General features: G+C 38.8%; 1 protein-coding gene across 6 annotated transcripts in view; it reads left to right on the top strand.

Moving 5' to 3' along the window:
- The first annotated feature begins 4,311 nt into the window (after positions 1-4,311).
- Positions 4,312-24,386, top strand: part of PPP4R4 (protein phosphatase 4 regulatory subunit 4) — a 68,729-nt gene continuing 48,654 nt past the window's right edge. Inside the window, exons 1-2 of one of the 6 annotated variants that reach the window (XM_027637572.1) lie at positions 4,312-5,035; positions 5,534-5,607. In XM_027637572.1, coding sequence (XP_027493373.1) covers positions 4,922-5,035; positions 5,534-5,607 — 188 coding nt within the window. In that variant the 5' untranslated portion in view covers positions 4,312-4,921. The remainder of the gene's footprint in view (positions 5,036-5,533; positions 5,608-24,386) is intronic. The other 5 variants (XM_027637568.1, XM_027637566.1, XM_027637565.1 and 2 more) reach the window with 5 other exon arrangements.

Genomic DNA, 24,386 nt, shown 5'->3' with positions numbered 1-24,386 from the left:
CTTCGTCTTCTGGGTCAGGATGCTGGTAGAATGTGGTATAGACATCCCTACTGAAAGACTGATGGCACTGAGATTTTTGCCATTATTGTTCTTATTTCTAAAATGCAAATAAATTCTGCTTTATCTGGATATTTGGAAAAACTAATAAATGTGGGGAAAAAAGTTTTCTGTTTCTACAAAAGAAAATCATTCACTTAAACTTTGTAGTTTGCTATTAGATCCTACTACAGGGTTAAAAATCCTACAAATAGCTGGAAGATATGAAGAAGAATGGCACTTTCTATTTGCTCTGTTGTTATTCTCTGTGCATATGCTATTAACTACTTCTGGATAGAGGGTAGTAGATTAGACACTGTAGGAGAACATTACTAGTTCTTACAGAAAGACAGGGAGAACACAGTGATTGCAGTCTTACAGATTTTATATACTACATAAAAACAAATTTAAGGATCTTTTCTGTGTTATCATATGATCTTTTTGGGTTTTTAGAGCTTATTGGAGGGAACTAAGTTACAGGAGAGAATATGGGAGACGAGGCTACAGATGATGAAAGCACACTGAATACAATCCAGTGCTTTTTCTTTTATAACCCATTTAATTACATAGCTATTACAATGAGATGACCCAAGCGGCAAAAGAACAATCAAAACTTTTCTGCAAATGACAGTAGTAAAATGAAGCAACAGTTTCTTAGCAACAATTTAGAAAATATGCTAAATAATATTTTTTGCTGCTGAGGTTTGTGTATGCTACATTCCAGGCATTGTTCCAAAGTAGACTAATATTTTTGTGCATGATTTTTTTATATTAATCTTCTTACAGGTTTGCCTTAACAGAGAGTTCTTCTGAAGAAGCACTGTTCATGGAGACATTCTCACCTGGAGTACAGAGGGAATAAAAAAAAAAAAAATCTTGTTTGGTAAGGCTATAGCATTAGATGGAACATTAAAACTGAATTTTTTTAAGGGCTTAGTGAACTGTAAAAACCAGTTCCAGTCAGAGGCTGCTCATTTGGAAATGGTGAGCAGGAGTTGTTACAGCTCTGGTTGTCTCTCAGTAGTGATGAACACACTGAACTGAACTTCTGCACAGTTCAGGTGCTGAGTCCTGAGCAGAACTGTGATTACACAGTGCATAATCTTCACAGTGTACATTATGAAATAGTATTTATTTTTCTGTGGAGTATTAAGTGAAAGAAAATGGGAAATTAATTTAATTTTGATGTTTATGGTAATTCTTCAGTTGTCTAAATTAAAACGAGCAAAACAAAACCCCAAGAGAAAGCATTACTTTCAAGTTGACCCAAAACATATTGCCTTTTTTCCCTCCCAACATAATTAAAGAATATTTTGCTGATTTTTTTCCTCCTTTTTTAGTTTCATCATTGCATAAGAAATTCTGGCTTTTAATTGGGAATGCACACATTTTGCCTGAAAGCATTTCTTGTCATGTTCTTCTGTATCTCCCAAACCAGTTACTTCATATTTCAGCTGATTTCAGAGCAGTTTCCAGAAGGCAGACACCTAACTGCTAGGTAGCAAAGGAAAATGGCCGTGTCCAACAGGACAAATCCCTTCCCCCAAGAATACTTAGCTTGAGCCAGTGTACCTGCAGAATTCTTTAGGTACAAAGTCCTTCCACCTATTGTCTTTTTTTTTTTTTTTTTTTGGTCTTCACCTGTATTGCATTTAGAGTTCATTGCTTCAGAAGGCCTGAATAACACCCTCTCTCTTCTCCCACTCAGAATGGGTGGTATTTTTCCAGGTTCTCTGCAGTTGCCTCCATTAAGGAAGGATTATTTGAAATCAGCCCGGTATTAACTTTGCAACCTTACACAGCTCCTGTGTTAAAGTGAAGGTTCCAATTCACTCTGGATTTCACAAAAGCAGCACGAAATAGCTCTTCATTCTACTACATTAGCTATGACAAGGTTAGAATGCAGCTGAGTAGAGCTTCATTTGAGAGAAGAGAGGAGTGAAAAGGGAAGGAGCTGGAAGCAGCAGCAGTTAGAAGGGGAGTCATACGTAACTTTAACCATAGATGAGAGTGAGAGACTACTTGCCTGCAGATTTACTATCAGAGGGGATTAATTTTTATATATGTGGTTTTGGAACAAAATATGCAAGAATTATTTTTCTGCCAAATGTGTGGGTCAAAAGGAGATTTGTTTATATTTAATCTAATTCTTCCTGTGATCTTTAGTCCGGTATTCAATTTACAGGAAAAAAATTCTTATTTTATTCTGCTTTTAACGTTTCCAGGATATTTGTAGGTCTCTTTGATATATCTACTGATTTTAAAACTAATGGGAGTCATGCCCGCACAGTGTTTCCTGGACTGAGTTAGAAGGACAGGACAGCTTTTTAAAAGAGCTGTTTAAATGTTTATAAGAAACACTCTTCCTTAGTGGCTTACAAAATTTATGTAAAATATAACATCATAAATCAGCCGAGTTGTATATCTAAACTCCATGTTCTTCAGTTTTTAAAACTGAGTTATGAAATTCCTGGTTTGAAAACTGCATTGAGTTCCTAATTCAAGGCACACATAAGGTCGCATAAGATCTCTTAAGATTCATGAGAACTACTTCTCACTATTTCACAAGGTGAAATAACCACAGATGGCTGTGAAAGAACTTGCAAAAGGATTTTCCTAAGTAATTGCCATTGGGATTTCAGTACGTTTTCCTAATACTTATCACTGGCAGAAGCTTGCACGTCAGGATTCTGAGTTTGAGAAAAGAACATTGTATAAAATTCTTTTTTTATTTCCCCTCGTGGAGATATTTACTTAACTACTCTGAGAGAACTTAAGTTCAGTCATAACTATTGTATTTGCTGTCTGATGATGTTCCCTAGTTAAAAAGATAACACAAAGGAGATGTTCAAAATACTGTTCTCATTTTAATTTATTGTCATGCCTTGAAAACTCCAAATGGTTTTAGTTTTCTATTACATAACACTTTGATTATTTATATATATTTTGGATTAGATTTTTTTGTTGTACATTTGCAATTAATGGAGATGCTCTAATTTTTTACTGTTTTACTTGTTTAACTGAGCACAGGATTTGGCCTAATCGGTAGACAGAGAAATAACAGACAGGGGACCGTGTTTATTTTTTGCTAGATAAAAGCTGAGGTACTTACCAATCACGGAATAAAAGTTACTAAAATTCTGGGCAATATACTACATAATTCTTACAATTTTAATTCTTACAATTTGTGGAATTACTTTTATAGTTTATTAACAAAACTTACTGGGTCATGTGGGCATTTCACAATAATAGTAAAACATTGTACCCACTCAAGCCCTTGTGAAATATTTACAGGGATTTTAACTCCTCTGTGAGTGTGACTTGCTTAGTTGTGTTCCATATAATTATTGCAAATACCACTGTCTAGAGGCCTGGTGAATAACTTAGCTAGTAAATGCTGAGTCCAGCTGTGTGTAATGATTCTTGTCCTGCATGAATTTTGCATCACTGACCCACCCCAATAGGAGCTGTCCTACTGAGTTTTTTAAAAAGATTTCATTTTCCATGCTTATTTGTCTGTGAATCAGGGGTAAAAATGGTGTAGCTTTATTTCGAAAAAAAATACTCTCCCTCGTAACCCCAGCGTACCCTAAGTTTGTGAATGAGCATGGTAAATCCTACAGCATCCAAGGCCTAACTGCATGTATCAGGAAGACGATCCATATGGAAATCTGCACTGCGGTAAGTGAGTGGTGTATAACCTGGGTCTGGAATGTAAAAGGTGAAGAATAAGAATTTATGAAGACTGCAAGTGATGTCTTCGGTGTAGATTCATAATTTACTGCCATGGATGTAAAAGATTTTTTTTTTTTTTAAGATTAATATAAAAGCATTCATTGGAGGAGGAACCTGCTTTGGACTTTTCTTTAAAATCAGCTCATCTAGAGGTTTGTCCTGTGTAGTTCTATGAGAGCGGGGCAGGACACTGGTGCGGGGTCGTAGCACGACTGGCGGGGGAACACCGCCCGGCTGAGGGGATGCCGCGCCCCACCGGGGAGGCCGCAGCAGCGGACGAGGAGCTTCAGGGAGGCTGCAGCTGTGGGAGGGGAAGCCAACAGAAGCCACAGCTGTGGACAAGAAGCCCCGCAGCAGGCGGGGGAGCCCGGCGGGCCAGGCTGGGCTGCGGCTGCTGGGGCACCCCAGGCGCGGTACCGGCTCTGAGGGGGCGGCGCCCCCCGCGTGTTCCGACGGTGCCGCGCTCGGGCGCTGTTCTGCCCCGCGGAGGCCGCGGCAGCGCCGCGTTGCCCCGGCGACCGGCGAGGCGGTGCTGGGGCTGCCCCGGCCGGGGTCTGTGGCGCTCACCCCCGCGACGCCGGGGAGGGAGCCCAGGTGGCCGCGCCGCGGGACGGGGGCGGGGAGCGTCACTGCACCGCAGCAACCGTCCCTCCTCCCGGGGCGGGGGGGAGAGGCGGCACCCGGGCGCCGCGGCGGGGCTGCTCCGCTACCGCGTCCTGCCGTGCCCTGCTGTGCCGTGCCCTGCCGGTGCGGAGCGAGCCCCGCAGTCCCGGGTGCTGCGCCGGGGGCTCCGCCGTGCCCGTCTGCCGGCCGGGGGCAGCGCGCTCCCTGGCCCCCGCAGCGGGCAGGCGCGGCCCGCGACCAGGGGAAACTTGGCTCGAAACTCCCGCCCGCCGAGGCACCAGCAGCTGCACCGGCGCTCCCGGGGCTGCAGGTGCCGGCCTCGCTCGCTGCCCGCCCGGGCCGAGCGGAGAAAGTTTCCCTGCAGGAGGCTGGGCGGAGGCGGGCGGCGCGGCGGGCGCTGCCGCAGTGAGTGCGCCGAGCCCGGGCTGTGCCGGCGGCGGGAGCGCCCGGAGCGTTCGGTCCCGCCGCCCGCAGGGCGATGTGAGGCTCGGGGACAGCGTCGGCTGCCGAAGGCTGTAGGTGTTACATGCGTCCGCTAACCTTCTCCAAAATGGATTTTAGTCAGAGCAATCTGTTCGGATACATAGAAGACCTGCAGGAACTAACTATTATAGAGAGGCCAGTACGCAGGAGCCTGAAGGTACATACCTCAAAAAAGAAGGATGCTTTAAAATCCGTTTTAAATTGTGTCTGTTTTATTTATATACAGCTAAGTGAGTAGACAGTCTATTTTTTTTTTTTACGACACCAGGATACTTAAACATTATTTTCAGTTATTTTTGGAATAAACAGTCTTGAATACTACAAAGCAGGGACTTAATATTTCCAGTATAAGAATATTAAGCTGGGAAAAAAATAGACTAACTTAGGTCTTTAGATTAATTTATATGTGATTTGCTTTCACTTTATTAGTGATAATGCCTGACATGGAATTGTACTGCTCTAACATTGCATCTTTTCCTGCTCAAAGATTTATTTGATTGAATTTGAAATGTTGGCTAGAGATTTCATGGATAAATTCAGGTAACTCATCAAACTGTCCCTGGACATGTGGGGAGGAAGGACTTGTTTTGAGAAGATCAAAATAGTGAAATAATAAGGCATTGGAAACTCATAATCTCTATTTCACACTTGACAGACACCAGAAGAAATAGAAAGATTGACAGTTGATGAAGAACTCAGTGATATTGAAAGGGCTGTTTATCTACTCAGGTATTTCCTAAAATATTGCTCTGAAACATTGCTGACCATCATGTTTACATACAACTTTTTTTTTTTTTTTGTCTTTCAGTAGTTTTTTTTTACCTTCCACTATGTTGAATGTATAGGCAAGATAAAAATGGGTACTGTAATTTTAAAAAGCCACCCTGGAATAGGGTGCCTGTGTACACGTATAAACATTGCTTTTAATATGGCCTTCACCAACACAGAGCTGTACTTAATCATCTTTTTCCCTGCAGTTGATTTTGCAAGATTCCGTGAATATTAATGTTAAAAATACCAATCATTCAGGAAGTTCTTATTCCCTCAAAGTGAATATTCACTCATGGGCAGTTACCACAGGCTGGAAGCAGCGCTGTTCTAGCATCCTGTATATGTTTGGACTTTCAGAAGAGAAAACTTGAGAGATTAGTTTTATAGTCCTTAGGAATTACTGTAGAAGATTCTGTGTTAATACTTCTCACTGTTCTGGTTTTTCATTTTACCTTCTTGTTGAAGGTATTGATTTGCAGCTACTTGAATAACTTAAATTTTGGTAGTTTAAGATACAGATCTTTCAATTACTGTGAAACTCATCTTTGAAAGTACAAATGTTCTGAGGGATTTTGAGTTGAATATGCATTTTTAAGCAATACCTAGTAACTGAAGAACCAGCTGCAGCTACCTCTCAGTTTGCTTATTCTGCTGTGTTAAGTGCTTTTCTGATCTATGCTTGTGCTCAGTGTTTAGAGTTTTGGGGTGCATGGCATTATTTTTAGGTAAGCATTTTTGTCCACTGATACTACTTTTGATATTGTGTTTTGTTTATATATATATATGTATATATATTTAATGCTGAAATTTACTAAATAGAGGATTTTAAAACTTGCTGTGCATTTCTGTAATCAAAGCAGTCTGTTGACTCTGGGGAAATTCAGAGAAAACAGTTTGTATGTTGTGCATATCATTGAAAGTATGCATATCAATTTTGTTTTTTACCTCACAACAACCAGCATAGCTGACTTCTTTTTCTTTCCCCGTGTAGCAGCAAATTTCTTTGCTCTTTTCCCAATTAAAGATCATGTTTCCAGCAATCTGTGTTAACTAGCTCATTGCCTTGTTAAATGATAAATGTTCCACTTCATATCTTTCCTTTTGCCAATTGCTATTCAATCTGGCCTTGACCTTCTCCTGACATCTTTATTTGCTTTCTCTCTACTTGAGCAGCTGTTCTGGGGACATAACATTCTTTTTCTTTTGATGAAGCTTTCATTTTTACCTCCGCATTGTTCTCATTGCTGAAAGGTAGCTTCAACTCTGCTCCATAGGCTTTTTGTAAGGCAATCAGTTGCTTTCCAGATATGTTAATACAGTAATCGAGTGGAAGCTTTTGCTGTTCAATAGTATATTGCCTTCTTGGTACTTAGTGGAGTAAAAACAAACAGTTGAAAAGCTGCCTGTAACACAGATAGTATCTTTTACATAATGTACAGAGGTATGTACTTTTGGTTTGTCAGGAATTTTTTAATTTATTGTAATAGAATATTCCTGCCTGTTGCTGTTTGACAGTAATGTCAGTCTGGTCTTTTTGTGCATTATTTTCTCCAGCAGATGCATTATTTGCTGACCTTCAGGTTGTCCCTTATGTGGGATGCTCCTTGATATTATCCAAAAAGCCACTGCTTTTTCTGAAAATCCAACTATAAAAATAGCCTTGATGAGATTGAAAGGAATTGTTAATGATGGCTGTGTTATAGCACATTTGAAAAGGATGATGTTATCTCCATATACATTAAAAATATTCAAGAACAATATTAGAAAGTCAATCTCTTACCTTTAAATATCTACAAATAATATCAAAATACTACTTGCGTCACAGTGTCATTTATATTGTCACTTATGGAAGCCTAATCTGCAAGTTGAGTCAGAATCACAGAATATTCTGAGTTGGAAGTGACCCACAAGAATCATCCAGTCGAGCTCTAATGTGAATGGCCCATACAGAGATTAAATCCACAACCTTGTTGTTATTAGCAGTGTGCTCTAACCGAGTTGAAGATGTTAAATTTACTGAGAATATATTTAGTGTTGCTTGTACAGTGCATCAGAGCTAACTAAACTGAGTGAAACCTTTGTATGCTACAGCAAACCTAGTGTTTACTAATGTTTTTCTGTTGAAGTTCAGGAAGAATCCACACACTTTAATGGCTTTCATTCTGAACGAAAAACCTCAACCACTTTCTTCTCTTTTCACATCCTTTCACTTTAAAAGCTGCCCCCAACTTCTCCTCCCCACCCCTGAAATTCAATACTCTGGTTTCCTTATATGCAGAGTTGTTCTGTATTTACTAGGTACTTGTGTTTTTTTCTAGAGTTCTGCTCCTGCAGTCTTTTACTATTGTAGTCTAAAAAATGGGTTGACATCTGAGTTAGAGAGAATAGTTTTCTTTTTTTCCTAGTGATTGATTCTTGCTTTGCTGTATATGGGAAGACAGAGATTTCCCAACTGTCACTGTTTCATCAGTTCATTCTTCTTTTTTGACTTCTTGTGTTCTTCACTTCTCATTTGCCAGTAATACCGTGGAGTTTGGGGCATGGTCTTTTGCTTCTTGATATTGTGAAGTTAATTGTTTTACTCATTTATTTGTAACCATCTAATGATTATTTTGTATTTCCACAGTGTCTTGTCTGTGTCTAGACATGATGTGTGGTCACAGATTTTGTAAATTTCTGTTCATTGTCTTCTCTTAAATATGACATAATTATATACCTCTGAATGTTTTTAGCTCATGGTAAGTACTTGGACACAATAATCCTGTTTAAGATCTCACTTTCATAGAACATGATTTCATTTTAATTGTTTTTTATTGCTACCTATCACATTTTGGTTTCACATTCTAAAGTGATAATAGTAATTTTGATAATCCTAACAAGTTTCTCTCTCTCTCTTGAATAATTATTTGTAGCGGATGACTTTGCTTTCAGTCTTCCCTTTTCTGCTAGTGCTGTTTTTCAGATAACTGTGCAATGAAGTAGATTGATAAGATGATCTAGCTAAGGCTGATCATTTTTAGTGACATTAATTTTCAGCTAAATCAACTCCTTGATTTGCTGCATGGTGGGGATATAGCAACAAGCAAAAGGAGAGGACGTAGTAGCTCTCCTGGTGGCTAAAGTCACTTTATTGTGACAGAGTGAACTTCTGCTTTAGATCACTGATGCCCAGAGTACTCAGTTTTAATTAGGTGACATTCTGCAGTTAGACTGAGCAAATCCTAATTAAATAAAAATGTGTTAACAAATTGGACTGTCATCTGTTTTAATCTCAGTTAACCTTAATTCTTGTTGAGGAACTAGGCTTCCTTAGACCCAATTGTCAGGGATGTTTATGAACTTCCCATTGAAATCAAATGGATTTAGGTACCTAAAGAGGGAGAGGCATTGGAGTGTCTAATATCTATGTTTTAGAGCTTCAACCTGTGTGTTTGGTGGTTTCTGGAGGGTCTAACAGGAATCACCAAAGGGTTGCATTGTACCGGTGTTTTGCACACTGCTGACCCAACAGAACAAGAAGGACAGCAGAATAACTGTACACCTCAGCCATGTCAGTGTCAAAATGATGGCTTAGCATAAAACCATCAGCAGATTAAGACAGGATGCCAGACTACACTGAAACAATTGAATAGTTTACATTCCACCTCAAGGCACTGTGACCTCTATCAGGACAGTGGCAATAAACAACTCAGGGACAGTAATTTTTATTCCTACTGTGAACTTTTGGCTGTAGTCTTAATTTCCATGTTTTCTGATGTTTGATTCATGTTATTACTTATATTAATTTGTCTAACTGTAGCTCATTGTTTTAGGGTATACGGCCAAAGTTATGTATTCTTTGCCTGATGCGAACCTGGTTTTGGATACAAGGATGCTTACTGGCATGTGCACTGCAGTGTGGTTTGTTTTCTGAGGGCTTTCCTGATAGATTTCCCTAGGGCTTTTACATTGTTGTGTTGTATTATTTTGTAGTCAGCTACTTTTTTTTTTTTTATTTGTACCTGCTTAGTGTTAAAGCTTCTAGACCTTGACATGTCTGTCATACTCAAAATAACAGGGTGATAATGAGTTATCAAGGTGGAAGATCGAATTATTCAGCCTTTTGGGAACATAGTGTACTTTGGGTTTGGAGGGATCCTATCTATTGGTGTAGAAAACAACACAGTGCCTCTCCAAAATGGTTTTTGAAGACACAGTAGATACTCTATCTAGACTGGAAAGTGTTCTATGCCTCTAACCTTAGCACAACTTAAAAAAAAACCAACAACAATAAAAAAGTTGTACTTTATTGTAGCCATGCTTGATTAGCTAGAGTATTCTCGAATTCCAAACATCATGTAATACATTATATGTAGTTAATTGTGAATGTCAAACCCACTACTGTTTAAAAGTTTTGTGTTTTTATTTTTTTGTCTAGTTTTTAGTCAACATGTTAGTTTTGGAAAATTTCTCTGAAGGTGAAGGCAACTACCCTTTAATTTTAAATGAAAGCTTTCATTTAAATGTAGCTTTAGAAGCTGATTGTCTACATTGTGTAGGTTTTTTTGTATTATATAATCATGAAAAATGGCTACTCTATTCTGATTATACAGCTTCTGGTCCTGATGCATACATGGTGTACTGGAAGATCCAGCTATAATGCTAAGCATATTGGAAAATAATTCTTCTGTCTATACTGCCAAGCTGTAAATATTAATGTAAAAAGTATTTCTTCAGTCTTCTTTTCTTCATCTTTTATTTAGTAAATTGTAACCTAAATTTTATGAAAGTTTAGTTCTGATTTTTTTAGTTGGACAAATAAACTATTTGCTTGATATTGACTGTGTTACACAAGTAAGTTAATGTATATGAAATTGATTCTTTCACCCTAAAGTGAAAGGGGTACCCATAGACTCCTAAAGTGTTGTAAAGTCACATACTTTTATTTAAATTTAGATTTGTGCAAATACTTCTGTTAATCATATTTGCTGAGTTGAAACTGCAGCTGAGGAACCAGCTGTGAATATACAGAGCGGAGTTAAAATAGTGCTTTGAGAAGCCTTAAAAAAAAAAAAAAAAAGAAGAGAGGAGAGAGAAAAATCTACATTTCAGTTTTCTTTCTCAGGTGCCAGTCAGTGCAGGAAGATGGCAATGTCACTCCTCTCCCTTTTCTAGTGATTGTGCTATGTTTGCACTTGTGCCTGCACAGCGCATTGGGGAATTTATCTGAGGCAAACCCTGAAAGTGATGGTTAGTTTTAAAACAGATTGATTGTGTGATCCAGGACTTTGTACACTTCAAAAAAGACCAGTACCAGCACAAAGGAATTGGATAGCAGCATAGGAACAATGCTCATGAGTGGGTGAAATGTCTTTGAGACTTAACACTTAATTTGGCTGGCTTATGGTATTTATGAAGCTACGGTTTCCTGGTGTCTAGTTTCACAGTCAAACTTAATGACGCTCTTCCTCTATCGGAGAGGAACTCTCTTCTCCTTTCCTTATGTGACTGCATGTTCCTGATAAGTTCTGTGTACTGGCACTAGTGTTGTTGTAGCCACCGTCTCGGTCAGATTAGGGAATTGATGCTAATTCTAACATTTTTCAGATGCTTGCTTCCAACAAAATGTGGAACAAAATACAAGCAACTGCTCGTGCTACCATAAGGGGGAGCATGAGCAGAGAAGTCACAGCTGATAGATGGCTCTCCCATCAATAGCAAATGAGATTTAGTTCTGATTACTCTAATTTTGAATGTATACTTTGAATTTGTGAAGTCAAGTACTGGTTGAAATGACCAGAGTATCAGCTGTAGTGTATTTAATGAGCTCTTTGACATTAAATGGACTTTAAGAATCATTAAAGTTGGACGAGACCTCCAAGATCATTGAGTCCAACCTTTAACTGAACACTACCATGTCAGCTAAACCATAGCACTAAGTACCATGTCCAGTTGTTTTTTAAACACTTCAAGGGATGGCAACTCCACCACTTCCCTGGGTGGCCTTAACCATCCTTTCAGTGAAGAAATTCTTTCTGATGTCCAACCTGAACCTCCCCTGGCACAGCTTGAGGCCTTTGCCTCTTGTCTTGTTGCTAGTTGCCTGGGAGAAGAGGCCAACCCCCACCTGGTTACAACCTCCTTTCAAGTAGTTGTAGAGAGTGATCAGGTTCCTCCCGAGTGCACTTTTCTCTGGGCTAAACACCCCCAGTTCCTTCAGTTGCTTCTCACAAGACTTGTGCTCCACACCTTCACCAGCTCTGTTGCCCTTCTATGGACATGCTCCAGCACCTCAATGTCTTTCTTGTAGTGAGGGGCCCAGAACTGGACACAAGATTTGAGGTGTGGCCTCACCAGTGCCGAGTACATGGGGATGATCACTGCCCTGGTCCTGCTAGCTACACTTTGCTGATACAGGGCAGGATGCCATTGGCCTTCTTGGCCACTTGGACACACTGCTGGCTCATGTTCAGCTGCTGTCCATGAACACCCCCAGGTCCTTCTCCGCCAAGCAGCTTTCCAGCCACTTGGCCCCAAGCCTGTAGTGCTGCCTGGGGCTGTTGTGACCCCAGTGCAGGACCTGGCACTTCACTTTTTTGAACCTAATACAATTGGCCTCAGCCCATCAATCCAGTCTGTTTAGATGCCTCTGCAGAGCCTTTCTACTGTCCAGCAGATCAACACTCTCAACCAACCTGATGGTGTCTGCAAACTGACTGAGGGTGCACTTGATCCCATCATCCAGATCGGTGATAAAGATATTAAATAGGACTGTCTCCTGAGCCTGGGGAGCCCCACTTGTGACTGAATGTAGCACCACTGACCACCACTTTCTGGCCCTGGCCATCCAACCAGTTTTTAACCCGGCGAAGAGTGCACCTGTCCAAGTCATGAGCTGTCAGCTTCTCTGGGAGAATGATGTAAGAAACAATGTCAAAGGCTTTGTTGAACTCCAGATAGACAGCATCCATAACCTTCAACACCACTAAGTGGTTCAGCTTGTCGTAAAAGGAGATCAGGTTTTGGAAGTCTGCGTGATAGCTTTGATATGTAAGTTCACTAGCTCTTCCTTATGCAATGTCAAATTCTTCTCTGGAGATGTCAGTTGTGTTTCAGAGCATCTTTACGCATGGCATAATTAGGAGAAACTAGGTAGCTGTGGGGATGTGTTTTTTGATATTAAACACAGTTGGAAAATCTGTGGGTTTTCTTCTAAAAATTGTACTATTACCCTGGGAAAATCTTATCATCCTCTCCTAGAAATGTTCTATGCAGGAATATTGAGCTAAATATTTCCCATGTTTCTTTCTTTCTACATGACTGATCCCATACAGAAATAGCATATTGCTTAGCAGGAGACTGACTTTCTTCTGTTTTTGTTTAGATGAGCACTGGCATTTAATAAATAACAACTGTATGGTTCATTTTGAGATGGCATATAATTAATGTATAAGTATAATAATTCTCCTTTATATCACCTTCCTTAGAAAGTTACAAGTGTCTGTAAGAACATTTTGTACTTATAATGAGCTTTTATCCTCATGCTTGCTCAGTATTACTAATTTATGCTTTTATCCTTTGCCTGATTTGGCAAGAGATGATAGTATTGCACTAGTTTATGTCAGGACCTGGAAATGCATCCAGTGGAAACTCCATGAAGGTGTAGCTGGGAAAATGTAATATTTTGTGTTAGAATACATCAAAGGTACAGACTCCTCAAACACTAGGTCAAGCTGTCCATTTATGGCAAGTCTGAGTACGCTTTCACACTATGATGCCCTGTACAATAATGACTGTTGTATGCAAGTGCTTGAAGCAGTCTAGCCGATTTTCCTAGAATCACAGAATGGTTTGGGTTAGAAGGGATAAAAGATCATCTTATTCCAGACCCTCTGCCATGGGCAGGGACACCTTCCACTAGACCAGTTTGCTCAAGGCCTCATCCAGCCTGACCGTGAACACTTCCAGGGATGGGGCATCCACAACTTCTCTGGGCACCCCGTTCCAGTGCCTGAGCACCCTCACAGTAAAGAATTTCTTCTTAATATCCAATCTAAACCTACTCCTATTTTGAAGTCATTTCTCCTTTTCCTATCACTATGTGCCCTTGTAAAAAAGTCCCTCTTCAGCTTTCCTGTAGGACCCCGTTAGGTACTGGAAGGCTGCTATAAGCTATCCCTGGAGCCTTCTCTTCTCCAGGCTGAACAATCCTGATTCTCTCAGCGTTTCCTCATAGGAGAGGTGCTCCATTTTTCAAATTGTCTTTGTGGCCCTCATCTGTTCTTGCTCCAGCAGGTTAAATGTCTTTTCTCTGCGGAGGAACCCAGAGCTGGACGCAGTACTCCAGGTGAAGTCTTACCAGAGTGGAGTAGAGGAGCAGAGTCACCTCGACCTGCTGGCCACGCTGCTTTTGAATCAGCCCAGGTTATGGTTGACTTTCTGGGCTGTGAGTGCACATTGATGTCCAGCCTCTCATCCATCAGCACCCCCAAGTCCTTCTCAGCAGGGCTGCTCTTGATCTGTTCATCCACCAGCCTGGATTGATACCAGGAGTTGCTCTGACCCAGGTGCAGCACTTTGCACTTGGTCTTGTTAAATCCTGTGAGGTTCCAGCAACACTCAGCTTGGTGTTGTCAGCAGATTTGCTCAGGGTGCCCTGGATCCCTTTGCTTGTGTCATTAATACAGTTACTAAAAAACCCTGGTACCCGTACTGGTCCCAGACCTCTGGGATACACCATGGATCACCTGAGCCAACCACCTCTGGATGCAACTATCCAAACAATTCTTTATGCACCAAATATGTTTTTCTTGCAAATTCATTCTGGTGTTTTGAGAACTATGTTGTAGGCATGGGAAGTCCTTCACGTGTCATGGTGTGATGCTTCCATGGCCTTGTGCTCTGACTCCATTTGTTGCTGACAAAAAGGAGAAACTGCAGTTAGTACTGGTCTGGCTATTCTTTCCCTAAAAGCAGTACGGTATCATGTCCCAAAAATCTGAATACTCTGAGACTCTTCAGAAGAATGATTCTGAGTGCTGATAAACCACATACGTTTGCGTTCAGATCTATTTAAACGCTCTTCTGAATCTCCACAAGGCAGAGCAGATAACACTCCATTATCACAGAATCATAGAATATGCTGAGTTGGAAGGGACCCACAAGGATCATTGAGTCCAACTCCTAACACTGCACCCATTCCCAGGAGTCACACCATATGCCCAAGAGTATCATCCAAACGCTTCTTGAACTATGTCAGGCTTGGTGTTGTGACCACTTTCCCTGGGAAGCCTGTTCCAGTGCCCAACCACCCTCTGGGTGAAGAACGTTTTTCTAATATACAACTTCACCCTCCTTTGGATGCTCTCTGATGGCTTAATATCTCTCTTACATTGTGGTGCCCAAAACTGCACACAATATTCAAGGTGAAGCTGCCCCAGTGTAGAGCAGAGCGGGACAATTCCCTCCCTTGACCGACTGGCGATGCTTTGGACAGGACTTGGTTGCCCCCCCCAGACACTGTTGGCCCCTCTGGCTGCCAAAGCACTGCTGACTCACATTCAGCTTGCCATCAAGCTGGACCCCTAGGTCCCTTTCCATGGCACTGCTTTCCAGCATCTCATTCCCCAGTCTGTCCGTATATCCGGGGTTGCCCCATCTCAGGTGCAGAATCTGGCAGTTCCCCTTGTTGAACTTCAAATATTTGATGATTGCCCAGTCCTGTAATTTGTTGAGGTCTCTCTGCAGGGCCTCCCTGCTTTCAAGGGGGTCAACAGCTCCTCTGAGTTTTGTGTCATCTGCAAACTTGCTTAGTGTCCCTTCCAGTCCTGCATTGAAGTAATTTATGAAGGTGTTGAAGAGCACAGGGCCTAAGATGGAGTCCTACAGAACCCCCCTAGTGACAGGTCACCAGTGTGATGTTTCCCCATTCACTGTTACCCTCTGTGCTTGACCCGTGAACCAATTGCTCACCCACCACATGATGTGTTTATCCAGCCCTGTGCTGTATCGGATCATATTGCAGCACTTTGTAAACTTTATGTGAAGAGAAGATGCTTTCCTGAGGCAAAATTCTGATTGTGATTTAAGGACTTCAGAATCTAGGACTGCAGGCTTGTATCTATGGCTCAGAAGATATGCTATGACAAAATAATTTGGAATGAGACAAGAAATAGCTTTGTTGAGATTAAAATTAATCCTGTTCTCTGGGGTAAACTTGTAGAACTGTTCATTTAGCTATTTTTAGAGTTGACTATAGCAATATTAGTATTTCTGTCCTTTTTTTACCAGCTGGTACTCTAAATGCCAACACTGAGTTACCCTGGATTTTGTCAAACCTTGCAACCCAAAGCTTATTGTCACAGGAAAAAAAATAGGATTATTTAATCACTTAAACAGAAATTTTTACGCTGGGGAAAGAGATTGGAAATGTAGACAGTTCTGGAGACTAAGCAACTCGAGGAGGTCTCCATTATTCATTGATAAATTCTCCAACTTTGTTAGGGGCACCTTATTTTATCTTTTAGGGGCAGTTTTTCTATAAGAGATGTTCTCTTTGGCTCTTGAAGAAAAACTGAAAAGGAAATTAAAGTTTCTGTAGTGAGGATTTTTATTGATATAATCTGGCAAAACCTGTATTACAGCTAAGAACCAACTGTTTAAATTCTGCACAATTATAGGTCTCTGAACTTGAAAAAGAAGGTCACTTCAGATTCCAAAACTGAGACCAGAAGTCAAAGACAGTTATGTCCTCAGGGAAAGATTTTTAAAGGTAGACCAGTGAAACATAAGTACAGTGACAGGAATTGTATGTAATTGAGTTGTTCTTGAAACCCACCCTTTGAGAGTGAACATGTCACTGGCATTCTTACATCTTGATTCTCCTCCTTCTCCTGATGTATATTTACTGTCCTAGATCAGGTTGTGTATGGGCCTTTCCAGTCTGAAGAGTAACAGTATCCTTTGCAGACTTTGAAAATAAGGGTTCTCTAACTCTTGTGCCTCAGTCTCTTAAAATTAGTTTTACATGGCTATCACATTCACTGCAGTTTTTGAAGTTGCTCCTATCTCTGTGAATACCCTTGCTGCTCTCATGGAGATGCTTTTTGACAAGATGGAGTCTTTCTCATTGAATGCTAATTCCCTATAGCCTATCAGATGAACACCCCTATATATGGAAGAAAAATGTCTTTCTACTTTATAAGTAGTAATTAAACAGAATGAGGTAAGAGACAAAGACCCAGTTGGAAACTTCTGCTAGATTTCCTGGATGCATCTGTCTGAGACATGGTTTATTGCCTCTGCCTGATACTTTTACAAAAGTAGGAAAACGTACCATATGTTTCATACACATGTGATTATTCGAATGGACTCTTGATGATGCAGGTATTCTTATTTAAATTCTTCAATTTAGCTTCTTTTACATTCAAATAAATGTTTCTCTTTGCAAAACATTACCCTACAGGGGGTTAATGTTAAGGAATAAAAATACCAGGCTCTGGATATATGTCTCCGTATCTTGGTAGTAGTTGTTTTAGCAGCACTTTTCTTTAGTCCATGTTATGTGACTGTGGGTTCTGAGAATTTGTACAACTCTCATGTACAGATTAGCTGAGTCATTCCTTGTCGGTTGTATCAATTCAGAGCAGGACCAAGGGGAATTGCTATACTTTATTGAACTCATTAACTATTGTTGGAAATGTCTTGCCCATCTACCCCTTACATACTAATGGGATTTAGGTAACTACCCCTTTCTAACAGACTACAGATAGACAGTACTTCTTAGTCATTGCTTAATTCCAAAATTATAATCACTTCATTTATGGAAACGTGCTACAGTGTGATTTTAGCCCCAGTGTTTCTCTGTAATGCCTACTTTCATGTTCTTCCACTGTTCTTAAATTTACTATAGTGTAAGAAAGATTCAGGCAGTGTGTAAGCAGGGGTAGATGAACTGGCATGAATGGAATTGCATCATTTTGAGTGTGTATGAATCCAAGTCGAGTATAGTAACTAGGGGTTTGTTTTATTGACTTAATCTACTTCAAGCAGCCAAGAAGGTGTTTGTAGGGCTTCAAACATTTTTTTTTAAACTTACATTTTTTGTAAGATTATATAAATACAGATGACCAGAATAAGTCAGAAAAATGTATAGTGATGAAGAAAGACTGAAGCCTCAAAGAGCATAGTCTTCCATGCTTTCTAATGGGGACAGAACTTAATTTATGCATTCTTCTTGTCCTTATCTGTTTTTTAATAATCATCCAGTTTAAGAGAATACTTCTGGCTTTGCAAATAGATCAATACAGATAGTTTTTCCTAAGGCATTTTTCTCCTAGGTTTTTAAAATTAAATCTTCTATTTAATTTTTTTTCTTTCCCCAGTGTATCTTAAATCAGAATGATAATTTGTTTTTATTTCTTTTAAATGGCAATGCCCTGTAACTTTGAATAAAATTACAGAAGTTCCCACAGGTGTTTTTTTGACAGTCTGGGAGTGTGAGGAATAGTATAAATGGAAGATCTTGGAGGCCTTGTTTTTTTGGCTTATGGGAGTAGCTTTGTGTCCAAATTGTCAATTATGGTTCTAGTAAGAAGTCTGCATTTCTTGAAGTAAAAACAGTGAATTAATTTGGGTAGCTATCAATTAGCTTCTCCCCCTCTCCCCCACCTCCACCCCTGTGACTGTTGTTGAACAACAAAGAACATTAAGCAGTGGAACCACCAATTTATGCTATGATTAAATAAAAGTTATTCAAAGCTCCTTGTGTAACTCCAAAACATTTCTCTTTAACAGGAGAGCAGGAAAGTTGGATTCAAGGTGCATTTGATAATGCAACTGATATTAGCAGAGCTACATAGCAGCAGCAGTGTTGCACTCAATAATACCATTCCATTTTGCTTGCTGTGGTTTATGTTTACAAAATAGGATAGTTTACTGTTCATCTGTGCTGCATGAGAAGTGCAGCTAGAGCAGCTTGTGGTCTGACTTTCCAAAGTAGTATATGTTCTTCTTTTCTTTTCTCTTCCCTAGTGAAATTGCTTAGTAACTCCTGTTACCAAGAGTATATTGAAAAGGCTGGACTAGGGACAGGAAGAAAATGCTTTAAACATGATAACTGTGTTTGTGTTGTAAATGGAAATTGATTGTATTGTCTCTGACAGAATAAACATATGTAAAAGAGAAATGTGAAAGGCGTCTACTTTAATATGCTTATTTACATGGTAATATTATTTACATTGTTGGGCAGACTTGGAGATAAAAATGCTGTCTTTAAGGAGAGAAGCAAAAAAGATGCCATTTTCACTGCTGAAATTGTAACTGAGCTTTTTGAGGGGGAGGATTTATGTCCATATTAAATAGCAAAACATGAGTCACTGCCTCATTGCTGCTTGCACCAAAATTCTTCTGTTATAAACAGTTAATCTCTTTTATGTAATTTCATTTCAAAGCTCAGAATTAGGATACCTATTTCTCTGCCATTTTGGGAGCTAGAAGTTAGATTATAGTCTTCAGGGCGAGATTCAAGTTTATTTTTGGTTTTCACAGCTGCATCAAGTGCTACCCATTAAATCAATGGAGAAAAGAATGACCATTTAAGAATGATCATGCTTCTTTACTACAGGTTTTAACCCAAGAGTATGTCTATTTCCTTTTATTTTTATCACCATGTGGTTACTTGTAACTTCTTTTGAACCTTGCATGCTTCTTGTATTATACACAAAGAAAATACTTGCGCCATGAGTTTGTAGTTATTAGATGCCTACTTACATGGAAAAATCAACTCTAAGGACAGATAAATACACTTGTACTTTAATCACTTAAACATCCCATTTGTTGAAAATGATTTCTTAGAGAGTATATAAACGAATAAAATTAATATCCAGATCTTTCTATCTTACGTAATTAGTGCCAATTACGAAGGTATTCATAAATACTTTTCAAGTGCCTCATCTTACTTCCTGATTAAATGAAGAAAGTGTTTTTGGTCTTTTTAAATGAACATTTGGAACGTGGCAGCTTTTGGATCTATTGTGTGTAATGCCCCACACCTGTAAGACCCATGAGTTGAAAAAGATTCTAAGTAGATTTTCGTACTTTACTAGGTCATTTGAGATGTTCGTGACTCACTTTACCTGCTTTTTGGTGAAGGATGCGAGTATTAGGGTTTATTTTTTTCATTTTTTTGCTCCCACTTTTTAAGTCTACCATACAAAAGACTGATTTTTTCCCCAAATGCAATTTCTTCCTTTCCATCTTCTTTTCCTTTTCTTTACCCTCATCCCTATGACTGAGGGTTTGCCTTAAGTTCATCATCTTCAGGGCACTACACATTGGATACCAGTTGAGATGGTTTGTATGACATCTGTGAAGACTGTCTTGGCCTATGGTACTCGTATAGAACTTTGGAGTTCTTTATGCACTAGAATAACATCGGTATCTTGAACCCTACATGCTGTGTTTTAGGTGAATTCTGCCAGTAGATATCCATTTGCATGAATGCCTCATCCGATACCTAATAAAAGTATTGTTCGTGAAAATAATGTGTTGTGTTAATATTCCGCCGTGGGTTTATACTAAAAATTTATTGTCTCACACCTTTCAGTTAATGGTATTCTTCTTCAGTTACCAACCATAGGGAGGAGGAGGGGAAAATGGTGTGCAAATGGTATTGCATCAGTTGTTGCCTTTTTCCATGTAACTTTTTCTTCCCCAGGAATGATATTGATACTAACATAGTAAATAGATAAGCCAGATATTCTGGTGGTTAACACTGAGTATATACTATGAAGGATCTATGCATGAGCACATTTGACATGCATTCAAAGGAAAGAGATATTCTTTTCTTCCAGAGATGATTCTGTACTAATTTTAGTAAACGTGGGTGGAATTACTGGTAAATGCTTTTATTTATTCTTTCCACTGCAGAACGTCAGACTCTTTTTAGGATAATTGTACCATTAGAAGTAAGTTAAAATATGAGTATGCGAGGAAAAAATAGTCTAACAAAAGACTATTTAAGATTATTGTAGTGATTTTGAAGGTAGGGAATGTTATTAGGATTATAATTACTTAAACATAATTGAGTAGTGTCATGGTTTAACCTCAACAAGCAACTAAGCCCTATGCAGCAGCTTGTTCATTCCCCTACCAGTGGGATCTGGGAGAGAATAGGAAGGGTAAAGGCAGAAAACTTGTGGGCTGAGATAAAGACAGTTTAATAGGGAAAGCAAAAACTGCAGACACAAGCAAAGAAAAACAGGGGATTCATTCATGGCTTCTCATGGGCATGCAGGTATTCAGACATTTCCAGATCAGGGCCCCATCATGCGTAACGGTTGCTTGGCAAGACAAACGCCATCACTCCAAATCTGCCCTCCTTCCTTATTTTTGCTCCCAGTGAACATGACATTATATGGTATGGAATGTCCCTTTGGTCAGTTTTGGTCAGCTGTCCTGGCTGTGTCTCCTCCCAACCTCCCATGCAGCCCCAACTGCCTCGCCCACGTGGCAGTACGAAAAGCAGAAAAAGCCTTGGCTCTGTGCAAGCCCTGCTCAGCAATAACAAAAAACATATCTGTATTATCAACCCTGTGTTCAGCACAAATCCAAAGCAAAGTCCCATACTGCTCACTGAAGAAAATTAATTCTAACCAGCCAAAACGAGCACAGGTAGTCAGGAGGATTCTGATGGTATGCTCATAATGATTTTAACAGGAATGCAAATACAGATTAGTTATCTGTATATGTAATTCTCATTTTTATCTACTGTTTGAAATTATTCTGCCCGAGAGATGGAAATTTGAAAGACTTGTATCATCATTTCAATTTGTTTATTATGTTAATTGTATTATCTGGTTTGATTGCCTGTCCACTCCAAGCTATATGGAACAACTCTCATGTATTTTTGAGAAACATGACTCTGACTCTTTCTTTTCATTTTAATTAAGTAGCTGAGTTTCATCCTGATTCCCAAAGTGAACATGAATCAAATAAAGCACTTTTTTGTTTGATAGAACATGAATCAGCAACAGCTTGAAATTGAAGCAATTTTTTAGTTACTTACATGTTTACCTCAGAAAGCTGCCTTTGATTGATGGTTACTTCTAATGGATGAGAAAGCAGCACTAGAGTTACCTTTTTGACATTGTAATGCTGATGCATGTAACTGCATCAGTTTGAAGCAGATGTACAATACTGCTTGAAAATATGAATCAAGAGCTTTAAACCCTTGGGTTCAGTCTCTTTACCCTTTTTATATTTATTTTCCTTGTGGCTTTTCATTTATTCACTGTATTCATACACTGTACTTTCATTCTGTACTCAGAGTTATGTCTGTATGGGTCTTTTACATTTGCATTTTCTTTTGATCCAGAGTGTGTGATTTTGAAAAGGGCTGGTCAACTCATTTATGAAGTATGTTTTATTTACCATTTGTCTGTGTTTTACTGTTTGATGCAGCAAGTTAGATTTTTTTTGTTACGGAATTTATAACCCTATTTTTAAAGTTTGAATTTTTTGAAAGACAGGTAAAAAATTCTACTTGTACTTTAATTCTTAGAAGGTTATGATTATTTTACTGTGGTCTTCAAAATAAAACAAGCTCTTGCTTATACAGAAAAGTCTTTTTTATGAAACCAAACAGGTTTCATAAAAAAAATCCCTTTTGATTTTACTTTTCAAATCAGACTCAAGATAAAAATGCCAAGAATTCTACCCAGAGACCACATAAAATGCAATATGTGTTATAGGTCCTCTAAGGAAGAGGAAACACTTATCTTCTAGGAGATTTTGATGTTGATGTGTTGATGAAAAATGTCTTCCTTGAAGGCCCTTTTTATATTCTTGAAACTTTTTTTAAAATTCAAGGGAGAAAAGCTTAATGTTTACTCATAATAATTAGTGTATAAACTCACAGAAACTGATGATATTAGGAAGAATGAAATTACTATGTTATTACATCACATTTGTTTTGGCTCAGGAACAGAAAGGAGTATCTATATGAATTAGACATTCTCCTTTCTCTCTTTGACAGATGTTCAGCAAGCAAACAGAAATAAGAGACTTCAGTTGACCAAACTGATCCTGATAAACAAGGTTACTGTGAATACAAAACTACTGTGCAGCTTAATCTGGGGTTTTGATTCTTACTTTATTGCACTAGAAGTTTCAGGTGTAGTGGTGCATGTTCAGATGTATACTAAAATCAGATTAGTTTCTTCTTTTTTTAGTGTATAGACCATGTAAACTTTATTCAGATGTGCTGTAAAATGACCATGGGCATATATATCTTAAGTAGAAGACCAAAATGAGAAATGGGTTTTGAAAATTGGATTTTACTAGAAAAGGGATACAGTGTCAATTGCAAAGAGATGTTAAGTCTATGATATTATTAGGACTTCTAACTTCTTGAAAATTTATATTAATATGGTGTTACATTTTCAAATTAATTTTATTCTGTCTTGTTTTCAGCAGAGTTACAGAAGCCTAAAAATAAAGTTTCTTCTCTTTATTTGCTCTGGCTAGACAGGTAACAAAGGAAGAGAGGGAAGGAGGGAAGAGTTAAAAGATGGCTGCCTGATGCTTCTTTGGCCCCATCACAGTCTTGGACTTAGACGGGTTTATATCCCTATTCTAGAATTTCCATAAATTTCATATATGAAAAGTCTTGTGTGCATAAATGTTATAGTGTATTAGTACATACAGAAAAAGGCCACTGGCTTCTAGGAAAATTTAAATTACTTTTTAGTTTGATACCAGTGGTGCCCAGCTAACTGTGATCTTCAAAAGATTTTCTGACAAAGAAGAAAGTGCAGCATTTACAGTTTAGGAACCGCACTATTGTATTTTAATACATAACATTAGTTATATAAAATAGTTAATATGATACATAGATCTATGTGTGTGTGTGTAAATGAATAATGTTTTATAAATTCTTGCATTAGCTGTTTTTTGAGAAGGAAACCTCTTTTTTTTAGCAGTTGCTGTACAATGCCAGAAATATAAGCAATTTGCTACATGAGATACCTGATTTTAAAAATATATCCCAAATATTGTGTGTTTGCAGTTTCAAGTACTAGGGCACATTTTCAGATTCTGGGTACTTTTTGTTTGAATTAGCAACATGGTGGAGGATAACCATACTGTACAAACAATTTTGTACAGCACTTATGGTCTGTAAAATCTCGTTTGTAATATACAGATTCAAGACTATGTTAATAATTGTACAGCTCACAATTCTCTGTCTTTGTCCAACTGAAGCTCTTAAAGGAAGTTATTTTAACAAAATGACAGATCTTTCCATGGGACTGGCTCTGTTTATGATATCCTTACTACAATAAATGTCAAATAGATGTTCAGACACTCCTGTTACATAGTTTATCTTTAAAGAAGTATAATTGAAAAGTAAGCATGCATAACATGAAATAAAAGTAAAGTTACTACTTTACACCAGTATAAAGAAAGGATTGTACTTCTACAGAAAATACCAGATTGTATTTTATCAAAGGAGTATTAACCTTAAAATAAAATGAAAACTGGTCTTAAATTGACACATCAATATTTGTGATTTCAAGACATTTTTCTACTTTCTAGATTTCCCCCTTTTTCTTACTAAAAGCCTTATACTATCCAATCAAAGACAAAAATTAAGAAAAAGTACCCTTGTAAAAGTGTTAATTTTTACTTAGCAAGAGCAGTACCTAGAAAGCAGTGTAATAAATTTTAATTCTGTGTCTACCCACCTGCATAGGAAAGAT

The sequence above is a fragment of the Corapipo altera genome, unplaced genomic scaffold, assembly GCF_003945725.1.
Source record: "Corapipo altera isolate COAL_440 unplaced genomic scaffold, ASM394572v1 23, whole genome shotgun sequence".
NCBI lineage: Eukaryota > Metazoa > Chordata > Aves > Passeriformes > Pipridae > Corapipo > Corapipo altera.
The sequence above is the reverse complement of the archived record's forward strand: the minus strand, read 5'-3'. Positions and strand labels throughout refer to the sequence as shown.